This window comes from Spermophilus citellus (assembly GCF_964194105.1).
Source record: "Spermophilus citellus genome assembly, chromosome: 13".
Classification (NCBI taxonomy): domain Eukaryota; kingdom Metazoa; phylum Chordata; class Mammalia; order Rodentia; family Sciuridae; genus Spermophilus; species Spermophilus citellus.
Window position 1 is genome coordinate 91,786,742 of NC_138193.1, and position 22,640 is coordinate 91,809,381.

The window sequence follows — 22,640 nt, forward strand, 5'->3', positions numbered from 1 at the left end:
TTTTCACTTTCACTACAATATTCAACGAATTACAAGAGATATTCAACACTTCATTTTAAAGCAGGGTTTGTATTAGACGGTTTTGCCCAACTATAGGCTCACGTAAGTGCTCTGAGGGTGCTTAGTTAGGCGAGGCGAAGCTGTGATGTTTGCTAGGTGAGGTATATTAAGTGTTTTTTTTATTGTGATACTTTCAATTTATGATAACTTGATGGGGACATCACTCCATTGCAGATCAAGGAACACCTATAAGTGTATTTTAAAATCCCTTACCACCCTCTGTTTTTTTTTTTTTTTGTCCTTTCCTTTCATACATCATCTTGGGCCCAGTCCATCAACAACCAAATGGAGTGGAGTTCCTCTTTCTCCAAATTTCAACTCCAGTTGTTTTGTTCTGGGATTCTTTTCTTTTCCTTAGGATCCATGTACAGCTCAGGAAATAGGAGCATGTCTCCCTGGGCCACAGTGGAGCTTGTTTTAAGTTGGTTCATGAAACTTGTGGAGATTCATGTCTGAGAAGAGAGGCCACAGTTCAGAGACCTCCTTTCCCCAGGCAGAAGCTGTCTTCCTCCCCCCTGAGTCAGGCCACTGAAGCTTCTTTCTGATCCTCAGGATGCTATAAAGAACAACTCCTTTTATGGATCTGAGCTGAAGATCGAGAAAGGAGACCTCAAGAAGGGGTTTTCCGAAGCAGATAATGTTGTTTCAGGTACAGCTGTACATTATGCAGTAGGCATGGGGTGACTCTGGTTTGCACATTAAATTCAAGAGATCCACATTGAGCCCTGGAGCAGGAAAAGGCGATTCTCCCAAATTTCCTAATGGAAGATCACCTCTGACATCTCTAACAGAACAGTAGACAGCGTTGGGACGGAGCCTCACCCATATTAACCTCCACTCCCCTGTCCTGGGCTGGCTGTACCTAAGCATCCTAGTATCCTAGAGAGAGTAGGTGTGGTGTTTTCTGATTTGGAAGACTGTCCAGGGAAGTCATATCCCAGATGTGGCCAGCTTGGAGCTGCCAGACCTCTAACCTCTCCATCTGCCTGAAGGTGCTCCTCTGCTAGCTCACCCTCCTCCCCGTTGTCCCTGTCCCTCTGTCTCTGATTCTGTGAAGTTAGGTCCTCAGCTCTTAGCCTACGACAGGCAGCTGATCAGCCCCTTTTGGAATTGTTCTCCACATTGGCTCCTGGTCGTCGCTAAGTCACCAGCAAGCCAACTAACTCTCCAGCAGGCCTGACAGCTTTGGTTCTGCAAGATGCTCTTGTTTTCAGCTTTTCAATTACATCTATTAATTCCCTCTTCAACTTTTCCAAATTTTTAGGAATCTGTGATTTTCAATGACTGCACTGAGAAAAGAGCTCTATGCCTGATGTATTTCAGTGTCCTTCTAGTTTCTTTGTGGGAGGGGGAGACATAACTTCCAGCTGGTTAAGACTTTGAGACTCTTTCCCACCAAACTTGGGGAAACCAGAGGTTACCTGTGGGCCTGGGGTTCCCGCTTGGGCCACTTGGCAGAGTGCATGGCTTCCTTAAGCAAGCATGCATGCCCCTCTGCTGCAAGGGGCTCACGGTGGGGCTGTCATTGCTTCCCCAGGAGAGTTGTACATCGGTGGCCAGGAGCATTTCTATCTGGAGACTCACTGCACCATTGCTGTCCCAAAAGGCGAGGCGGGGGAGATGGAGCTCTTTGTGTCTACCCAGAACACCATGAAGACACAGGTAGATGGATGACCTATGGATCAGCTCAGGGCACTGGAAAGATGATGACAGAGGCTGTCGCAGACCAGGAGGGCAGTATGGAAAATGGGAAGAGGGAGATCTGGCTGGTCCTCAAGGGGGTTGGTATCTCTGAGTTTGTCATGTAAGCTTTCTCTGCCTCAGTTTCCTCTTTGGTAAAATGGAGCCTGGTAAGGTTGTTATATCAATTAGACGAGTTTCAACAGTTGCACCAGAGCCTGGTAATTCTTAGTTCTGATGATTCTGGTGCTAAATAGCTCTGGTCAAATCATGTCTTGCCTTCATTTCCTCATCTTTAAAATGAAGGAGCTGGGCCCAGTGATATTCACAGGGACCACTAACTTAGTTGCTATAGCTCAGATATTATCTATCACCTGTGATGCACAGTAATTGCCAGCATTTTGGGTAGCTAGTCTTACCCAGACTTACCAGCCTCTGGCTGAACGGAATGAGTTTTGGCTCTGACAACATGCTGTGATCTTGTCCCTCTGGTTGAAAACAAGTGTCTGGATTGCTGAGTTCAGTCTGCAATGACCTTGAGTGTAGGACCCTGCACCACTAACTAGGAGGGGAGGGGTTTCACTCTAGGAATTTCAGAGTTCACAGCAGCAGTCAGGTCCACGCTTGTGGGGTGGGCTCAGGGTCTGGCCCAAATAAATCCAGATGAGGCATCAGTGAAAGAATTTTTTTTCCTCCATAGAGTTTTGTTGCGAAAATGTTGGGGGTTCCAGAAAACCGGATTGTAGTCCGAGTGAAGAGAATGGGAGGAGGCTTTGGAGGGAAGGAGACCCGGAGCACTGTACTGTCTACAGCCGTGGCCTTGGCTGCATACAAGTAAGTTCCAAAGCCTGCTTCCTCCAGCAGCTCTGGGAAGAGGATAAGATCACCTCTGCTAGGAAGGCTTTCTGGATTTCCCCTCATTGGAAGTCATTTTCCCCTGCTTTAAATTCTCACAGCTCTTTTTCTTTTTAGAACCCTTGGGCATAAGGATGAGGGTAATATAGCCTATTTCTTTGTGTTCTGACCCATGGGTCCCAATTTTATCTCCTCTACCTAGCTGTGAGCTCCCTGAGGGCAAGTTGTGCCTCTTGTCCTGATATTATCCCCTGTTCCTGTCCTGCATGGTGCTTGCACAGCTGAGCAGCTCAGTACAGGTCTTCTCAGTGTGCCTGGCGGGAAAGGAAGGTCCCCTTGCTGTTTGCATCTCTGAGACTCACAGGGCTGGGTACCATTGAAGACTCACAGGTTTCTAACCCTCCTGGTTCCCTCCAGGACAGGCCGTCCCGTACGCTGCATGCTGGACCGTGATGAGGACATGCTGATAACTGGTGGCAGACATCCCTTCCTGGCCAGATACAAGGTTCTGGGTGGGGGTGTGTCAGGGCAGGGAGTGCCATCTTGTAAGGACCCTGGAGGGAAAGGTCCAGGAACCCTGGACTTGCTCTTACTTTTTGCATGACTATCTGTAGAAGTTCAAGAAGAAATAGCATCCAGAGAAACTGAAACCAGCCATCAGCAACATGGAAGGGTGTGTTAGAGGAGGCCACAGGACACTCCCCAAGAGATGTCATAGGGTGGCATTCATGACTTCTGTGAATCTGTCAGTGGCCTGGGGTAATCCATCACAAAGAGCGTCTAATGGCAATATGCTCACTGCCTGATGTAGAAATCACAATGACCTCTTTGCAACTTGCCATGAGAAATAAAACCTCCCAGAGTCCTAGACAGGCACAGGTTGTTACAGTGGGCACCTGGTCTGCCAGAGCATGATTGGGAATCACCCCAACTTCTCTCTGGGATGGTCCCTTTTCTGGTTTTCTGTGGATGACTAGTTCTGTCCCCACCAATGCCTCCTTTCCCTGTGCACAGCAGATAACTTGACAGGGCTCAGCCCAGCTCTGTAACCCGGGAGTCCTCTCCCTCCACAAACAGGCCTTGAATAACTTCCCTTTGACTTGCTCTGACTGGATTTCATAATTTGTGTTCTAGAAAGGGATTGCATTTCTTCTTCCTAAGTTCTTGTGAACCTGAAGAAAGCAATGTGATCTTTTGGGGGGTCTCAGTTTCCATACTTGTCAAATGGTCTGTAAAGATTTTCTCTTTTGTGTTAAATAAGGTCAAGTATGTGCAAGCACATTCAGGATCTTGCAGAGTGGAGTTTTTAATATCTGCTCGCCAAAAGCTGAGAGGGTACTGTCCTGCCCTCTCATGACCAGCTTTCTTTTCTCTACCTCCTTACTCCTTTTCTCAGGAGCTGGGGGCGGGTAGGAGTGGAGTGTGGGCCAGAGCGTCTGGAGAGGTCAAGTTCTTCTCCACCTGCTGCAATCTGGTGGTTGCTCAAGGTCACCTTCTATTATTTGTCCTTTTTCCTCCAGGTAGCCTAAGTGGGAGGGGGATAATCAGAAACAGAGGAAGGGCCCTGATGAGATTCACTCTCCTTTTATCAGGTTGGCTTCATGAAGACTGGAAAGGTCGTGGCTCTGGTGGTAGATCACTTCAGCAATGCCGGGAACACTGAAGATCTCTCTCGGAGTGTAAGTAGGATCTGCTCCTGCATCCAGCGGGTGACTGGGAGGTCAAGAGAATGCCCCACAGCCTAATGACACACACAGGCCCAGGCCTCCTAGCTTCTTGTCTGTTATTATTGCAACAGCCTCCTAACTGGTCCCTACCTCCAGGTTCTCATCCTTGATTAATCTCTGGCTAGTACCCCATCCGTCCTGCTAGCATCCATCAAAGCCAGCAAAGCTTGTTACAGATCTTTATGGGGTGTGGCCATTGTGTGTGTGTGTGTGTGTGTGTGTGCGCGCGTGTGTGCGTGCATATATTAATTTGCATATATCTGTACATAATTAAAATAAGAACTTTAAATAAATTAAATTAGTTTAATTAAACAAAAGAATGGATTGTGTATCAGGTAGCCCTTAGAACCAGGAGTGTTCAGAGAGCTCTGCTTCAGTGTGGGCAGGTGGCATCTATGGACAGAAAACAGGAGTGAGATCTAAAAACAGCTTGATTGTTTACAGCTGGGCATTTGCCTCATCTGAACATGATTTGATCTGTTGGCTGCCTGTGAGTAACTGAAACTTGGCTACTGTGTTTGACTGAGATGCAGTTATTTGTTACAAAAGTAAATTGCTATGTTAGATTTCCAGTTAGTTTATGAACTAAGTTAGGTGGCAGTACTTTACATAAGGACTCATCTTCCGGCAAAGTTTAGTGTAATTTAACAATGTATACAGTAGAAATTTATGTTTTTTTTTTCACAGTTTTGAAGGCCAGAAGTCCAAAATCAAGGTATTGGCAGGACCCAACTCCTTCTGGGAGTGCCAGCGGGGATTCCTTTCCTGGGTCCCTTGCTTGAGGTGGCATCACTTCTACCTCTGTCTGTCCCCACAGCACCTCCTCTGTGTGCCTGGTCTCATCCTCCCCTGCCCTCTCTCTAGCAATGCATGAGATTACGTTCAAGGTCCCCCCACTTCTCTCAGCATCCTTGACTTGATCCCATCTTTCACCACATTAGGTAGTAATCACGGTTCCCACGATTAGGAAGTGAATATGTCTTTGGAGAGGAATTTCCTTTTACCACCTTACATAGAGGTTCCTATAAATGTCCATTAGATCCTATTGGTTGATGATGTTATTGAGTTCTTTTATATCTTTTCTGATTTTCTAGTTTTTCTATCAAATTTGAGAGTGCCATTGAAATATCCAATTGTTAATTGTGGATTTTTTTCATTTCTTCTTTCAGTTCTACTGGTTTTAACTTGACATATATTTTTTAGCTCTGTTGTTTTTTAATATTGGGTTCATTGGTAGATGATGAAATGATGATGATAAGTCCTAAGATTTTAGAAAATATTTAATTTTCTATTTTATTTGGCTTTTTCTGATACTGTGTTAGCATGGGGCAGAGTGGGTAGGTGCCACCTAATTACTGTTAGGTAGAGGTACAAGTCTTCATTTTCCACTGGCTTTTTTTGACACCTGGGGGTGGGGCAACTCCTTCTTCCTGCTGGGCAGGAGTGGACGATCTCAATCTCTCATGTTCTCCCTGGCATCCTGGTGTTCTCCTTATCGCTGTGCTTAAAGGCTTGACTCCTCATTAGGTCTCCTCTGAAACCACCCAGCGGGGAATGAAGGAAGAGCGGCTGCAGGTGTGGAAGTCCAAGCTTCTTGTGTGTTCTCTAGTGACTCCAGGGGTGTGGGTGGGGCCTTATCACCGACCACCAAAAACAAGAGTCTCAGCTTCCTACCTGACCTCCGACCCTTCCCTGGCAAGACTGCAGGGGTGCCTGGTGCAGCCTCATGGATGCACAGAGGTTTTACAGGTGTGAGTAGGAGTGGGACCACAGATTATTTTTCTGTGGTATTTGGCTGGAGCAGAGTAGCTATTGTCTAAAAGTTTTCAGTTTTGCTGGGTTCCTCCTTTCCTGGTGTTTTGGCTGGAGGGAACAGGGTTTAGGGGATAGGGGGTGCCTCTTTGGACTCTGTAATCATTGGTATTTGTGGATTGTCTGCTCTTGCTCCAAGTTTAAGATTCATGAGGCAAAAGGAATCCACCTGGGACTGATCATCCTGTCATGCCTCATGTCCTGAGGTCCCTTGTGGACTGGCCATTTTTTCTTCCTTCTTGTGTTGCTGTTTGTGTGTGTGCGTGTGTGTGTGTATGTGTGTGTGTGTGTGTGTGTGTATATATATATAAAGTTTTAGTGTCGCTTGGTGGGAGTAGAAGTCCTCATACTACACATTCATGCTAGGTTTCTCCCAGAATAGAAAACACTGAGTAATGTCAAATGCAATTATTAGGTGCTTACATATTTCGTCTCAGTTGAGGCTCCTTTGATCACAGTATATACAGTAGGGAAACATGAGAAGTGGGAGTTTGCACTCCTCATTATCGTGATCACAGCTTTGGCAGATGAACTTGGAATGTTGAGTTGTTTAGAAGATAACTAGAGTCCTTGGATGAAATGCAATAATTTGTGAGAATTGAAAAATTTACCTCTATGGTACTACTTTTCAAAGCTTATTAATTCTTAGTTTCATAACCATGAGCTACATATATATAAATTCTTTAAAAATGTAATGCTTTTCAGGAAAAGCAGAATTTTCTCATTACACCCTTGGGATCCCACCCCTCTCTGCTAGGGGCCGTCTAATTGGCTCCATTAGGGGAATTTATACTTCAGATCTAGTGCTAAAATTGTTCAAAAAAGGAAATGTTTATAGTGTTTTCATCATGTACAACACATGCTTTTTTGTGTTGTAGTGAAAATCGGCACTCAGTACTTGTCCTTGAAAATCTTACAAGATTTTTAATTCACTCTGGTGAATATTTCTTGACTATCCAGGGTGGTAACATCAAGAAACACATGACATGGTTTCTGCCCTTAATAAGTTCACCAATGGCAGGGGAAATAGATTTTAAAAAGTAATAGAAAGTACAAGTTGACAATGTTCTAAGGGAAAGCAGAAATGCACTTAATTGGAACACAGAAAAAAATCCTCTAGGATGACTAGGGACTGAAATGATTGAAGACACATAAAACAACTGTGGGAAAGAGAGACTCCACCTGGGGAGGTAAACTAGAGCCAAAATGAAACCAACAAAAACAATAAAAGCTATCATTTATCTTCTCAGAGAAGTTAGGCATCACACCCGAAAGAGAGAACAGGATGCTGTAAAACTGGAACAGTCCAAGAATAAAAATGTGCTCTTGTGAATTAAAACTATAAAAGGGGTTGAAAGGAACTTGATGACTCTCCCCCAAACAGAAAACAAGATGATAAAAATACAGGAAAATTCAAAGACTAGTCCAAGAGGTCCAAATGATAGAAATAAAGAATAAAAGAAGACAGAAGAGGAAGCTACAAGAAATAATACAAGAAATACCTTCCAAAACCAACAGACATACATTTTGAGATTCAAAAAGACCCTCCAACAACCAGTACAATAAAGGGAATTAGGCTTATGCTAAGTCAGATCATTATGAAAATTAGAAACCTGGAGACAGAGGGATGCTGTAATTTTCGGGAAGGTAAAACCAGAACACTTTCCAAGAATTAGAAAGTCTTGATTGGACTTTTCAATATGAGGGAGCTAGAAAACACTAGTACCAGGCCTTCAAAATGCAGAAAGAAACTGGAAAACCCATGTCCAACCTAGAATTGTAAACCAACTAAGGATAGGTGTATAGTGAAGGCATTTCAGACATGAAAGATGTTGAAAAGGTCCTTCTTTGTACACCCTTTCTGGAGAAGATATTGAAGAATACACTCCAACAAAACAAAGGTGTAAAACCAAAAAATATGGGGCGGGGAAGGCATGGGATCTACCAACAGAAGATTCAACACAGGGGAGAAAGGAATCCCTGGGAGACCGAGGGAAACTCTGAAGGCCACAGCTGAGCGGAAGCTTGGTGGCAGCCAATTTCAATTGGAGGTCAGACAGTTTCAGGAATGATTTATTTAAAAAGAGGCAACTGATAGAAATTTTAATGTGAACATATTGAGAACATATTTTTAGAACTGGAGAAAACTTTAAGTTGGCCAACTAGTAAGTGAATGGAAAATGAAGCACATGGAAAAATATGTCAATTATTAACTTCAGGGTGAAAAGTGATATCAAGAAAGGCAGAGGTGATCATAGTGTAAGTACATGGTTCCACTTTAATATTTGCAGAGTTATTATGTCCAACTGACTATTGATCAGAACAAAATACAACTCTATTGGGGGACAGGAAACTGGTATATTATATGTAGGGAAAAGGCATCAGGCAGGAACTAAACCTTCCCTCTTTATAGGGGGAAGGTAATATAAAAGTCTAAAAGTGGACAAGCCAAGAAGTAGCAATAGAAAAAGCTGTTTAGCGATGTAGGAGTTAATCCAAATAGCTACCAAAGAACAGGCGAGGAGAATCAGAAGTGGTATCTGCTGGGGAGGGGAAGGAAGGAAAGTGGAGGGGGCTGCTCTTTGTCACAACATGACCCATACAAGCATTTGACTCTTAAGCTGTTTGCAGTACAACTTGAGTGGAAATAAAAACCAATTTGCAATGAATGTAGTGAAAATCAGCTTTTAAAAAATAAATAGGAAGGTGATGGATGGGTTCCATCTAGAGGTCTGAGAAGGGCCCAGGGTCTGCACAGGTGGATAAGGTGCAGCAAGGAGGCTGTTCAAAGGCCTGGGCCTGGAGAAGAGCAGGTGATGGCGGGGCTGGAAAGGCAGGCATGGCTGCAGCCCTCACAGTTGCTGTTTGAGGAGCCGATGAATATCTTGCTCTTTTCTCTCCTACTTTGGTTTCTTTGGTTTCAGATAATGGAACGAGCTCTATTCCACATGGACAACTGCTATAAGATCCCCAACATCCGGGGCACTGGGCGGGTGTGCAAGACCAACCTGCCCTCCAACACGGCCTTCAGGGGCTTTGGGGGTCCCCAGGGGATGTTCATTGCCGAGCAGTGGATGAGTGAAGTCGCAGTGACCTGTGGGCTGCCAGCAGAGGAAGTAAGCTGGGAACTTGATGGCATAAGTCAGAATGGCTGAGTCCTTTTGGGGGGGAAGAGGGATTTGTGTCTTGGGCATCTCCCCTGCAGACAGGGGATGGGCAGGTGCTGCTAAGGGGACTGGAAGCTTAACTTTAGGCTGCCCCGCTCCCACCCCAGCATCTAGCCACCAACAAGGTCTCGGTGTCTCTCTCCTTGGGAAGGTGCGGAGGAAAAACCTGTACAAAGAAGGGGACCTGACACACTTCAACCAGAAGCTTGAGGGGTTCACCCTGCCCAGGTGTTGGGATGAATGTCTAGCAAGCTCTCAGTATCACACTCGGAAGCGTGAAGTCGACAAGTTCAACAAGTAAGCACCAGGAGTAGGGAGTCCCGTCTCCCTTGGGTTTTCTGCCAAACCCTAAATATGAAGCTGGTCATTTGATGGACAACCTGTGAGGCTGTGGAAGCTGCCCGCTCATTGATAGCTATCCCTTTAAGATCGTATAAAGATCCTCAGCCTCCAGGTGGACGGCTCAAGCCTGCAGTTGGCGTCGTGGTCCATCTACTGTGGCCTATCATTTGAGCAAGGATGTGTACACATTATTGACAGCCCTGGCCCAGGACTAAGGACACTGCAGCTACGTGCCTGTCTCTGATGCTAATTTATACACTTGACCCTGGAAATCATTCTGTCTCCCTGGAGTGGGCCTCAGTCTCATTATCGGTAAAGTGGGGATAATTGCACAGAGAAGGCATTGTTATCTTTCTCTCTGGCACAAAGACAGTCCACGATCACTAGGGCACACTGACTCAATGCAGGTTCCACCCAGGGAGACAGAATGACAGTAAGCTCTGCTGCAGCTACACTTCCTTCATTTTGACTGCACTATTGGGGTCCAACTCAGTTATGGTGATAACTACACAGTTATCGCCATGGGATAACACGTGCCAGGGCAGCCTGGGATCCTAGGATCCAGGAATGTCCTATTCTGATTTGATACAAAGATATTGACTGAAAATATGTCCAAACTATTAAAAATACGTAGTAAAAACTCTTTTAAGAATGTTCCTTTATCTCCAGGGAGAATTGTTGGAAAAAGAGAGGACTGTGCATAATCCCAACCAAGTTTGGAATAAGCTTCACTGTGCCTTTTCTGAACCAGGTACTGGCTTTATACATACATACATATATATATATGTATATATTTTTTTTTCCATCTCCACTGGACTCAGGCCCTATTTCTCTCGCCTGTTGCAGGGGTAATCCCATGGTCACTGGTAACCAGAGCTGACCAGGGAAGCTCTTTGCTGTTGGAGTGAAAGTTGAATTTGCATATCATCATCTGTACAGTATGTCACAGGACAGTGAGAGGTGGAGATCTGGGGTCAGTCTCTGGTCCTTACCTTTCCCAACTGCAGGGCTTGGACAGCCACTGTGCTTTCATGTACAGAGTGAGGACAAAGATCAAAGACAGATGGCCTGCTTCCCTCTGAGGATGAGATAGATGCAAAAGCACTTTGTGAACTGCCGAAGGCCACCTAATTAGATGAGGAGACTCACACTGTGCAAATGTTATCTGGGTCTATAGCCACAGTTGCTTGCTTTCTTTTTTCTGGGCTCCATTTCTTAGGCCCTAAGCCTTAAAATGAGTGGGATTTACTGAATTTTGTGTCTGGCATCCTTCTTTTTCCTCAGGCAGGAGCCCTGATTCACGTGTACACAGATGGCTCTGTGCTGCTGACCCATGGGGGCACTGAGATGGGCCAAGGCCTGCACACCAAGATGGTCCAGGTGAGCACCCGGGGCTGTGGACATCCTCTCGGACACTCTGGTGGCTATTGTGAGGGAGGATGCTATGTGAGAAACTGAGCATGTGAGATGTGCCAGGGCAGCCAGGGCCTGGGATCTCATGTACGTGTGGCCTTGGGCAAGCCTTCTCCCCTTCTGGCCTCAGTTTTTTCATCTGAAAGGGGACAAGCCGGTGCTCTCTGAGAACGCCTTCGTTACCACCATGCTAGGGCCCTGGGGCTCTGTGTGTGAGGTGGGGACGTTGAATATATAATGGCAGCTAGTTTCCCACACTCCTTAAGAGCTCTCACAGGGCAGCCAGGGTAATGGGGTTACATGATGGTTAGTACATCTGCTGGACCCCTGAAAATTGGCCAAACTGTTTTTTTTTTTTTTTTTAAAGGCTGGTGTTAGCTTGAAAAGGTCCCTTTAGTCATTGATGGGTTTATAAATGTTTTATCCTCCAAACCATTTTATAAGGTGCTCCTTCAATATCAGCCAAGTGCAAGAACATCCCAGAATCAATAGGATTAGAGTTGACAAAATTCTTTTCTTGTCTCTAACAGGGAACCTGAGCTGTTTTAGGGAGAAGGCAACCATGATAGCCTCTTCCCTACAGGGTGATGTCCTCTCTTTCTGCAGGTTGCCAGCAGAGCTCTGAAAATCCCCACCTCCAAGATTTACATCAGTGAGACGAGCACTAACACTGTGCCCAACACCTCTCCCACGGCTGCCTCTGTCAGCACTGACATCAACGGTCAGGCTGTTTACGTAAGGAGCCTGCAGGAGCCAGCACGTCAGAGGGCCAGCTCAGGGCTGGGGGCCTGGAGAGCCTCCTCTGGGAGTCGGGATGAATCTTTGACAGTTCCCTGGCTATGGTCATACCTTTGGCTCTGTTTCCCAGGAGGATGTTGCCTCCAAACACCGAGCAAAAAGAGAGGTCCAAGAATCCAAATCCAACTTCCATCAAAGCCAAGGGCGATGTGTGCAGAAGGGGAGGGAAGGTGGAGGGAAAGCTGAGTTTTCAGGGAAGGCACCCCCTTTGGTGTTGAAAATGGCCACATGGTAACTGGCTGAAATGGAAATTTGATTATGGAAGGGGTTAGGTCAGACCCACTTGCTTCTCTCCCGTGTAGGAGAGTTTGATGGAAGAAGGCACCTCCTTGGGAGGCTTGCAAAAATTCCCTGTTGGCCCAAGAACTAGGTCAGGACAGGTTTTCTAGTGAGGACCTATGGCAGCCCCTTAGGCAGAGCCCTGTGACTTTTATCCTGGGCCTCAGTCATTCTGGAGGGTGGCAAGGCTGTTTGAGTGGAACCCTGGGCACAGCATGGTTTGGAGGTGGCCTTACCCTGGGCTTCAGAGGGCAGAGGATTGACCTGTCCTGTGTATGGTGGGGGTTTCTTCAGGCAGCCTGTCAGACCATCCTAGAAAGGCTGGAACCCTTCAAGAAAAAGAATCCCAAAGGCTCCTGGAAAGACTGGGTAAGTCTGAGCCGATCAAAGACACTCTTGCAAATGGAGAGAAGCTAACAGCAGCAGGGCCTCTGTCCCTACCCTGAACACATGTAGGAGCATTATGATCTAGTCACACAGGCAGAGGAAGTTGAGGTGGTCTGCAAGGTTTCATAGGACAAGTAAAACTCAACCTCTCTCGGCCCCTTTCTCCATAGATTTCAGAGTTGAGGGAAGTATCTTGAAAATGTTTGATCCAGGATCCTGACAGCCTGTGGGGATTGGGGTTTGGCTGCCCTGAGCCTGAGAGGGTGGGATGACTACCAGACACACCTCCCTAGGAAGTCCTGGCTCTCTTGAGCCTGGTCCCACATCACGTTTTGGATGGAGCAGCCTCCATCTCTCTGAGGGCTGCCCCTGGCAGCCTCTCCCCTCATCCACTCTTGGGTCTGGGTCCACTGAGTTGCCCTTTATGAGAGAGCAGGGAAATAACATCCCCCAGGAGCTTCCATCACTCCTGTGGCCTTAGGAATAACACAACACCCACTCCAGGAAGAGTGAGCCCAATGCCCTGAATTCTAAACCAGATGCCCTGCACACAAGGAGGGAAGCTACCGAGGACTCTCTCAGGCAGGAGATGCAGCTCCTGCAATAGGCAGGAATATCAATGGAGGCTCCAGCTCTTGTCCCAGTACTGGAACAGGAGAACTGGGCATAAGAGTAACACACTGAATGTGATTGCACGTGGACCAATCTCCCTCAACACAGCCAAACCTCCTCATCTTTCCAGGTCTCACGTAACCTCGACTTCCTTCCCACACTTACGGATATCATATGCGTAAATAGTGCTTGGATGTAGCTTGTTCCGGTAGTTTGCATTTTAGCATGGACTTGGCAGGCAATTTAAATGTTTCTGTCATGTGACCAGTTGATCTGAGCTTTGTGCTCTACTACCAGCCATGTCATTTCATGTCCCTTGAAGCAGACAACCATGATCCCTAAGCCACATCACCAGCATGTAGGTGCACATACACAAAAAATTATATCATAGGCTTATTGCAGATCCTAGCCCAAAATATTTTCTGTAAGCCTTAGTTTTTTCATCTGTAAAATGAGGATAATAGTACAAATATTATAGGGTTATGGTGAGTATTAAGATAAGATATGCAAAGTGCTAATTAGCATCTGGTACCTAGTAAAGAGCTTGGTAATTGACAATGATGGTGATCCAAATTATATCAAGCACAGTTTAAATCTTCATATGCCAATGTGTGGGAGTATCCCAAAAGCTATTTATTAGACAATTAAAGTATAGATGAATAATTTTATTGCTAGGAAACTATAAGTAAAAGCATAAGGTTAACATGTGGAGTATGAGGAGCACCCTAGACAGTTGCTTTTAAAATGGCCTGAGTAGAAAATATTCACCAAAGAGAGGTGATTAAAGCGGTGAGTTTGTGCTAGTCTTGGAAGAAAAGGATCTGGATAGAAATAGTGGAGGAGTTGGGAAGGGGTCACACTCGAGTTTGGCTGGGGTGGCGATGGTGTGCTGCTGAAGGCAGAGGCAAGGCTGTGCTCCTTAACGTCAGGCATCTGCTCCACAGGCAATAGGGGGTCACCCAGAGCTCTAGAGGAGGGAGCTGCCTCGGCAGTGCCGTGTGTTAAGGTGGCTACTCCGGCTGGGCTGGGGAGGTGACCTGAGGCAGAGAGGTCAGTTAAGAGGCTACTATTGCACTCCAGCCTCCAGACTATGAGGGCCTGGTGGAGGTGGTAGGAGTGAAGAGCCCCTAGCAGATCAGCTTCCAGATGAAGAAGGTGAGCTCATGAAAGCATGAAGGCAAGTCAGGCTCTTGGGAAACCACACTTGCCACTTCCTGATGGCCATTTCCTCCCCTCAGGTCAAAGCTGCCTACGAGGATGCAGTGAGCTTGTCTGCTACTGGGTTTTATAAGTAAGTGTGATCCTGCCCTGCCTGTCTCGCCATGGGTGGTCATCCTAAGGTCCAGGTCCCCTCCAGCTTCAAATGCTGTCGGTCCATGCTCAGGAGAGGGCAGTTCTACTGAAACGCTTATCTCTCCAATGGGTTTCCACTAATTTGAATCTAAGGGTGCTTTAGATGTGTGGGATTACCAAACCATGAGTCAGGAGGGAAAAAGCAGGAGCTGCTGTATTGGGAGATCAAGTTCTAGTTCGGGTCTTTGAGTGTACTCCTTCCTTTGGAGAAGTCATGGCTCCTTTGGAGCCTGTTTCCTCCCTTTCCAGATGGGGCCAATCAACTATTGACCTTGCCCCGGCATTTTGCAAGTTCTGGGGTGTCTGCTGCTTGAGTTGGGTAACCCTTGTGTGCTTCTTTGTACTGGGCATCAGACTGCTTCAGAGCGGGTTTCCCTCAGAATGGAAGAGGACATGCAGGGTACAGGGGAACCTTATTAATGCAGTGAGATTTAAAAGAGAGCATGTACCTTCTGCAGTTTTAAAATTCAGTAGCAGTGTGAATAGCTAGAGACCTGCCCATCTGACTAAGAGCCGTAAAAAGAGTTGGTTATATTTACTGTCAGTCATAATGTTTTAGCTATCTCTGGGAAATTTAACTAGGACCTTTTCTTTCACAGGTCAAAAGATTGAAGAATGGTTTGCTTTAAAAATGTTTGCTTTAAAATTTCTTGCATGAATGTATGAACATTATTAATATGCATGAATATATATTCTCTCTGTATATGTACATATACACATATATATGTGTGTATTTGTTATATATGTGTGTATATATGAATTGGTTGGCCTATATTCTCCAGGACATATAATATTTGGCTTATACAAACACAAATTAATGCAGATTTTTTTAAAGTTTTTATTATATTTTTGAAGTTCATAAAAGTAGGGTTTTATAAAGGAGAGCTAGATGAACATGGTAAAGTCCAGAGGTCAAGTGCTGGTTCTGTTGGGAGGAGAAGTCTTGTCCCTTGGTCCTATATTAGTTTATTTTTGTGGTTTCCTGTTCATATCTGTTCACATTACTTCTGTATAATATATAAAATAATGCAGGCCCAGTTTAGTAAACACTGTGTGCGTGACACGAAAGATGCACATGCATGTGACTTTTGGGCTTTTGCATGTGTGTGAGTGTGTACAGTGCTAGGGATTGAACCCAGGGCCTTGCTCATGCCAGGCAGGCATTCCACCACTGAGCTACATCCCCACCCCACAAAATCAGAATTGTATAAGGTTCTCAGGATCAAAAAAGAAAAAAAGTCTATCAAGAAACATTTGTTTGTATAAATAATATTTTTCTTAAATCTCTTGTTGAAATTTTGAAAGTGTCAGGAAGTGGGGAGTGGCACTTACAGATGCCCCCAGGCTGGCATGAATTCCCTGGGGGAACTTTGACTTGAGAAAGGTAAGCATCTGAGCTTGTGTGACTAACCCAAGCACCATCACAGTTCTGAAGTCTTGGGATTCTAGTTCATTCCATCCTTCAGAGTGACTTTCATGTCCTTTATGAAACCCGGCAAATCTGCCACCTCTGTTTCTACCATGCAAAGCCAGCATGCTGATACTAAATGCCACGAGGCTGTGCAGAAAGATTATAACACGGGCCTTAGAAAAATGGAACGGAAAATGCTTGGTAATACCTGAGTCTCATTAAAGTTTTAGAATATTCAAAATAAATGGGATCTTTTTTTTTTTAACAGCTGAATGGAGAATAAAATGATTAGGGCTTAAAGGTTTTGGAACAGGATGTGGGATATGGGAAGGGGTGGGCTATCCTAATACATGCAGCTTCTTCCCTTTTCTTTCCAAGGACACCCAACCTTGGCTACAAATTTGAGACAAACTCCGGGAATCCCTTCCACTACTTCACCTATGGGGTGGCTTGCTCTGAAGTAGAAATTGACTGCTTAACAGGGGATCATAAGGTAAGGAGTTTGTAAAACCTTAATCCTGAGGGGAAAAAGAGAAGACAAACAACTTTGTAATCCTAAGAGCTGATAGAATCAGGGTCTCTGGTTGGGAAAATGATGCCAAAAACATCAGGAATAGGCAAATATTGCCTACAGGGTCAAACAGAACATATTTTAGGCTCAACAGGCCACAGAGTCTCTGCTTCATCCACTCAACTGTACCATGGTAGTGTGATAGCAGTCAACATGGATATAAGCAAAGAACACAACTATGATCCAGTAAAATGTTATTTGTGGACACAAATTTGAATTTTGGATCATTTTTTTCTTGTCAAAAGATATTCATCTTTTTATTTTTTTCACCCATTTAATAAAATAACTCTTAGCCTTTGGGCCCTACAAAACCAGAGAACAGGCTAGATTCAGCCCCTGGAACACAGTTTGTTGACCCCTTTCTTACATCGTCTACCCAGTCTCAGGTTCAAGCCGACAGGCCCCTGGGAACCTGCCCTTGCTACTCATGCACGAGTGGGTGCACAGTTAGTTCTGATTGCTGAGAGATCATTGCTGCTCCCTGTCCCCTACCTAGCTGCTAAGATCTCAAACTACAGCAGTGACAAGGACAGTCAAGACATGGTGGAAACTTAACTCTTCTGCCTGAGTGTGCTCAGGGATCTCTGTTTGTGAAAACACTGTCCGGGCTGGTCAAGACCCATCTACGGTTAGTTTAAACATTCCTTTCTTCTCAAACTGCTTCTGTTTGCCATCTACTTCAGAACCTCCGCACAGATATTGTCATGGATGTTGGCTCCAGTTTGAATCCTGCCATTGACATTGGACAGGTAAGCCCCATGGGAGACCAGAGTGGTGACAGAATGGGCCATTGATGTACTTCATCCCCACTAGGGTCACCAGCCATACAGCAGATTGTTTAATGTTATTTTTAAACAGCCAGAAAATGGCTTGTAGGGAGTCTCCCCCAGAAGGGCACTTAGATTGATGATAGCCCTCCCAACTTTTGAGGCAGGAAATAAATGAATATGGATTAATCTGGAAAGGGCACTCCCACCCCGGGGAACAAGATGATGAATGGCAAAACACTGGGTGTATGTGTGTGCATATGCGCATGCGCATGGAGATTGAGTTTGGGATGGATGCCCAGGGAGTAGGGTCTGAGGTTAGAAGAGTCCTTTCTCTCCTCCTCACTCTTTCAGCCAAGACAGCATTTATCCTCCAGGAAGGCAATCGATGTAAGCAATGAGCAGGGGGTATGGGAGGGCCCTGGGGGTCAAAGACGTGGGCACAACCAGGAGTTCAGGAATGACCCAAAGAAAATCGCTTTGGGAAAGTAGAGGATTATATATAGCAACAGAAGAGAGAGGGAAGAACAGAGAGTTGAGATGTAGTGAGCATATGGTAGAAAATAAACATTGCATTTCTCAAAAAAAGGACAATTACTGAGGATACGGACATCTAGTCATTAGTCAATTTGTTCACTTGTTCATTGAGCAGTCACCTGGGGAGTCCCTCCCTGGTGCAGGTACTGCATTAGGAACTGCAGAGCCAAGGATGGTTACCAGCTGGCCTCTCCCTGAAGGCTCATTCAGTCATGGTGATGCCACATGTCACCCTTCTGAGCTGGGACAGCAGTCATGGGGCCAGCGTAGTATGTCAGGTGCCTTAGAAGAGATCTTTAAGCCACAGCAGGGGCATCTGCTCCCAGAGAACAGGCTCAGTAAGACTGGAGGTCAATCTCAAAGAAACTACTATCCAAGAAATTCCTCCTGTGAGCTTACTTCTCAGTTTGGGGCCACAATTTCTTCAGTGATGATGTGGAAGGAACATCTCCATCTGCAGGTGACAGGTTTTAGTGGGAAATTATGCCTGTCCCATGTGATCCTCCTAGAATTGCCTACAAATTCTGACATTGACCTTCAGTGTTCACGCCTTTGTTTTGTCTAAGCCAAAGGCCAACTAGGTTATTGCAGGGCTGCGGTAGGAACCAGGTGATTAGTAGGGGACTATATTAGTTTCCATATAGGTCTTTGTGTTCATTGCTGCTAGTGGTTCTGTCCTTGGGGAGGGGAGAGTCAGGTAATGGTGGTCTTCATTTATCTTGCAGGTGGAAGGGGCATTTGTTCAGGGCCTTGGCCTCTTTACCCTGGAGGAGCTGCACTACTCCCCCGAGGGCAGCCTGCACACCCGCGGGCCCAGCACCTATAAGATACCTGCATTTGGAAGCATCCCCATTGAATTCAGGGTGTCCCTGCTCCGTGACTGCCCCAACAAGAAGGCCATCTACGCATCCAAGGTACTGTTGCTCTGAGTCCGTGCTGCCTTCCAGGATGCCCTGTGGGAGGCCACAGGTAGCAATGAGGGGCTTTAGCTACCCATACCCACCTGGTGGGTCTGCAAGGGATTCTTCTTGCAGAAAGAAGAGAGCCTAACACTGGCCTTGGTGAGGACAGCAGATGGCTGGGCAGTGCCACCTGAGAACCAGTTAAACAGGGTTGAGGGCATCACCTTATTATAGTCTGAAGCCAGCTCTTGTGGTAGACCGAGAATTCCTTAATCATACCCTATAGAGCAAATCCCAACCTACACCTGTATCTCAGGTGTGCATCCCTGGGGCTTGATCCTCAGAGATGGTTTTACAGATGCAGCATCCTGTGTCCCACGGGAATCAGCATATTCCCTGAGGGTGGAGAGCAATGTCTGAGCTCACCCTGGCACCTCCTTCAGGGACCCAGACCCAAACTTATGATTTGGTCAGCATGCCAAAGGAGTGTAAATAACTATCCTTTATTTCTTCCTTGTTCCCAGTAAACAGAGTTTGAAAATTAATTTAGCTGATCAGTGTAATCCTAGACCTACAAAGGAAGGCAATAATCCCTATGAAGGAAGGTGACCAGTGAAATATCCATTGGCTTTTCTCACCCTTTACAGTGGAAGGGTCCAGAACACATTATGACCTTTCCCACTGGCTCCCACACTCTATCATGCATCGGAATCACCAGGGTTTGTGATTAAATTGCACCTCTATGGAGCCCACCCCAAGAAATCTTGATTTGGTAGGTCTGAGGAGTAGGTTCCTGGAACACGCATTTAAAATAAGTATCCCTAGTGATTCTGATGGAGGTGGTCTCTGATCTATGCTTTTGGGGAAAATTAGTCAACCTCTATGAGAAAGTGTTTTAATTCCTACTGGTCATGCCCTATAATTCCAGAAGATGCTGCAAATGTAATTATGGTGCCGGTAAGATACTCCCCCTAGGCTAGTAACTTTGAAGAAAGGGTTAAAACTCATGTCAGGTTTTTGAATCCACAAAATATAATTATTTAATGTAATTTATAAAGGTACATTATATTTACCAAGTGTCATCAGAGGAAATCACATAGCAAGAACTTACAGGAGCATGCCCATGAGGTCCAGACTGATGGTTCTCAGTCCCTGATGAGTTCTGACTACCTCTTCCTGTTGGATTGGGTGCTGCCCTGCTAGTGCTGAGTGGGGCTTTGCTGGCATCACCAGCCCCCCTGGTGTGGACTTGCTGCCTGGTCTCTGGAATCTGTGTGCAGGGTCAGCTGCTGATGCCCTCCCCTGCACTCTGGCCCTTCAGGCTGTTGGGGAGCCGCCCCTCTTCCTGGCTGCCTCCATCTTCTTCGCCATCAAGGATGCCATTCGGGCAGCTCGAGCTCAGCGTGCAGATTATAGTACGAAGCAACTTTTCCAGCTGGACAGCCCTGCCACCCCGGAGAAGATCCGCAATGCCTGTGTGGACCAGTTCACCACCTTGGTAGGTTGCCTCTCAGACACTGGCTCCCTCCAGGGGGTGCTGGGGATAGGCTGGCACGCTGCAGGGGAAGGTTCTACAGAAAGGAGAAATGCCAGGGTCTCTCAATTGGGCAGCCCTGGGTCAATGGCTGAATTGCTGTGCAGGTTGGGTATGCACTTGAACTTGCAAGGGAAGAAGGAGAAACCCCTTTGAAGCTGCAGCTTACCGCTGGGCCTGCCTAGAGGTGGGAGGAATGTGTGGTAATTGCCATTCCCCACAGATTTCACCATTTTCCATCTAGTTTCAGGCGATAGAGAAAACTCCAAATATGCCAAATCTCTAGTGTTGGTCACTAGTATTTGGGGACCCCTCTAATAAAGACACTGTATGAGGCACTAGGGAGATGCGGTAGAGGGGGAGAAGAAATTATTAACTAGATCAGCCACATTGCCTCATGATTACCATACGCCACGCCGATACTGGGAACACGTAGGTGCCCTTGAGGACTTCACAGCCTTTTGGGAAACCAGATGATGGCTTTATGTGGTGATTACCACCATGGAGGGGTATGCAGTAGAGGAACCCAGGGCTGTCAGAACACTTTGGGAAGTCCCTCTGTGACAAAATAAGAGCCTGCTAGGACTACATCTTCCTCTGCTGGGCTCTCAGAACCAGCCCTGCTCTGAGTTGTGTTATTGGTCGCTGTGTGCACTGAACTTCCAGGTTGCCTTTATTACCACGATCTCCACTGGGTTAGCAGAACCGGATTCTATCTGATACTCAAGCTGTGTTTCCTCCTTTTGAAATTTGATAGGCCTTTGGGTTTAGCAATGAAGTGGGTACTCATGGACCAGAAGTCTTCTGAGCATGGGGAAAGGGTAGGAGAGTCTGGGAGTGGGAGGAGCAGTGTGCAAATCTGCCATCCCAGACCTCTGCATTGAGAAAGAGCCATATGGGTCCCTGGTCAGGTTCCCCTCAGGTCTGCCTATAGCTTAGCCATGAGACTAAAAACCACACAGACCATGTGTAAGCTCCTAAACAGTGAAGTTCCCACAAACTTTCCATGGCCCACAACCTGTGATGGCCCCCAGGGCTGAGTTTCCTTCATTACCTGGCATTGCAAGGCTTCCAATGAGCTCACCCGTACTGCAAGGTTAGATTCTTACAAACAATCCAATGTGGGACTTAATCATTTAAAGAGGCCCTCTGAGGCCTCCAACCTAAAACAAAGATTCTTTTCTATGTAACAACACATCAATGATTTAAAATCCATGTAATGGATTTGCATGAGCAGCGGATTCTGAGTCAATTGTGCTTTTTAAGGATTGAGTACCACTGTGAGGAAGGACCCCTTCTAAATTGGTCATTACCATATCTCCAGAGCCTAAGGGAATGGCTGCCATATGGAAAGTGCTCAGTAAAAATAAATGAATGGCTAGGAAACCAAAGGGTCCTGCCCTGGGGCATTCCCAATGGCTGAGACTATAGAATGATGTTTGGCCTTAGAAGGGTGGCTGGCAGTGGTGGGAGGTGACACGTGTATGGCAAGGTGGGAGGGGCGCCATCAGAAGATCCTGCCAATGAGAGCTCTTCATTCCTTCCTAGTGTGTCACTGGAGCACAGGAGAACTGTAAGCCCTGGTCTCAGAGGGTCTGAAGAGAAAGTCCCCAGCAGAGTGTTCTTGTGCTACAGTGGAGCTTCCATGGAGCAGGAAGCACATACTACAAAACCCAAATCTGTACAAGCTGGACGACAAAGCTGTGATTCACCTGGAAGAACTGGAATGCATTGGAAGATTTTGAAAAAATATGATTTGCAAACAATGATGATCAAATTTAGAACTGTGAAGCCTAAGAGGCGGAGAGGCAGTTGGTGTCATTTCAAGAATGATGATTTTTCTAGAATGTTCTGGGGCAAGTCTGTTTTAATCATGGTTTTGGGGAAGGTTTAGGAAGTGTTTGTGCGATGTCCCCACTCACTGGACAGCCTGTGCAACCTCAAGTGCTAATGGTGTCTGTCCCTCCAAGAGGATTCCCACAAACCTCCAGAAACTTAAACCAAAGTTGTTCTAAATCTGAGTGCCTTCCTCAGGAAGCCTTTCTTTCAAACCAACGATTATCATCTTATAACCTCAACCATACTCACATTTTACAACGAAACAGTGAGGTGAGATTAAAACCTCTAACTACCTTTGTGTCACTAGAGAAAATAATAAAGAATGAAGGAAATCCAGGGTTAATTGTATCTAATTTTGTTATTCTGCATAAAGTAAAATTACTCTATAACACAATAATCCAACTGTCTCACTTACTGAGAACCTGCAATGTGCTAGATTTCTTCCCTTTGTGTATTTCAAAAAAGATCAAATTTAAGATCAGATTTTCATTTGAAGCCAGAGTAAATCTCACCTGGAAATGATGCTATTGAAATCAATACCAGCCAGAGGGAAAGTGAGGAGGCCTGGGTTCTCATCCAGGCTCTGTCCCTGCC

The 22,640-nt window shown here is 45.9% G+C and overlaps 1 protein-coding gene across 4 annotated transcripts in view; it reads left to right on the forward strand.

The window, feature by feature from the left end:
* XDH (xanthine dehydrogenase) overlaps nt 1-22,378 on the forward strand; it is a 61,204-nt gene extending 38,826 nt beyond the window's left edge. For 3 of the 4 annotated variants that reach the window (XM_081265281.1, XM_081265280.1, XM_081265283.1), the window contains 17 exons: nt 613-709; nt 1,598-1,722; nt 2,441-2,574; nt 3,013-3,100; nt 4,188-4,274; nt 9,059-9,250; nt 9,453-9,598; nt 10,313-10,394; nt 10,928-11,023; nt 11,663-11,791; nt 12,428-12,502; nt 14,371-14,423; nt 16,275-16,389; nt 17,151-17,216; nt 18,497-18,685; nt 19,995-20,171; nt 21,756-22,378. In XM_081265281.1, the coding sequence (XP_081121407.1) occupies nt 613-709; nt 1,598-1,722; nt 2,441-2,574; nt 3,013-3,100; nt 4,188-4,274; nt 9,059-9,250; nt 9,453-9,598; nt 10,313-10,394; nt 10,928-11,023; nt 11,663-11,791; nt 12,428-12,502; nt 14,371-14,423; nt 16,275-16,389; nt 17,151-17,216; nt 18,497-18,685; nt 19,995-20,171; nt 21,756-21,806 (1,902 nt within the window). In that variant the 3' untranslated portion in view covers nt 21,807-22,378. Of the gene's footprint in view, nt 1-612; nt 710-1,597; nt 1,723-2,440; nt 2,575-3,012; nt 3,101-4,187; nt 4,275-9,058; nt 9,251-9,452; nt 9,599-10,312; nt 10,395-10,927; nt 11,024-11,662; nt 11,792-12,427; nt 12,503-14,370; nt 14,424-15,084; nt 16,390-17,150; nt 17,217-18,496; nt 18,686-19,994; nt 20,172-21,755 lie in introns of those variants that run through there. The other variant, XM_081265282.1, reaches the window with a different exon arrangement.
* The last annotated feature ends 262 nt before the right edge of the window (nt 22,379-22,640 follow it).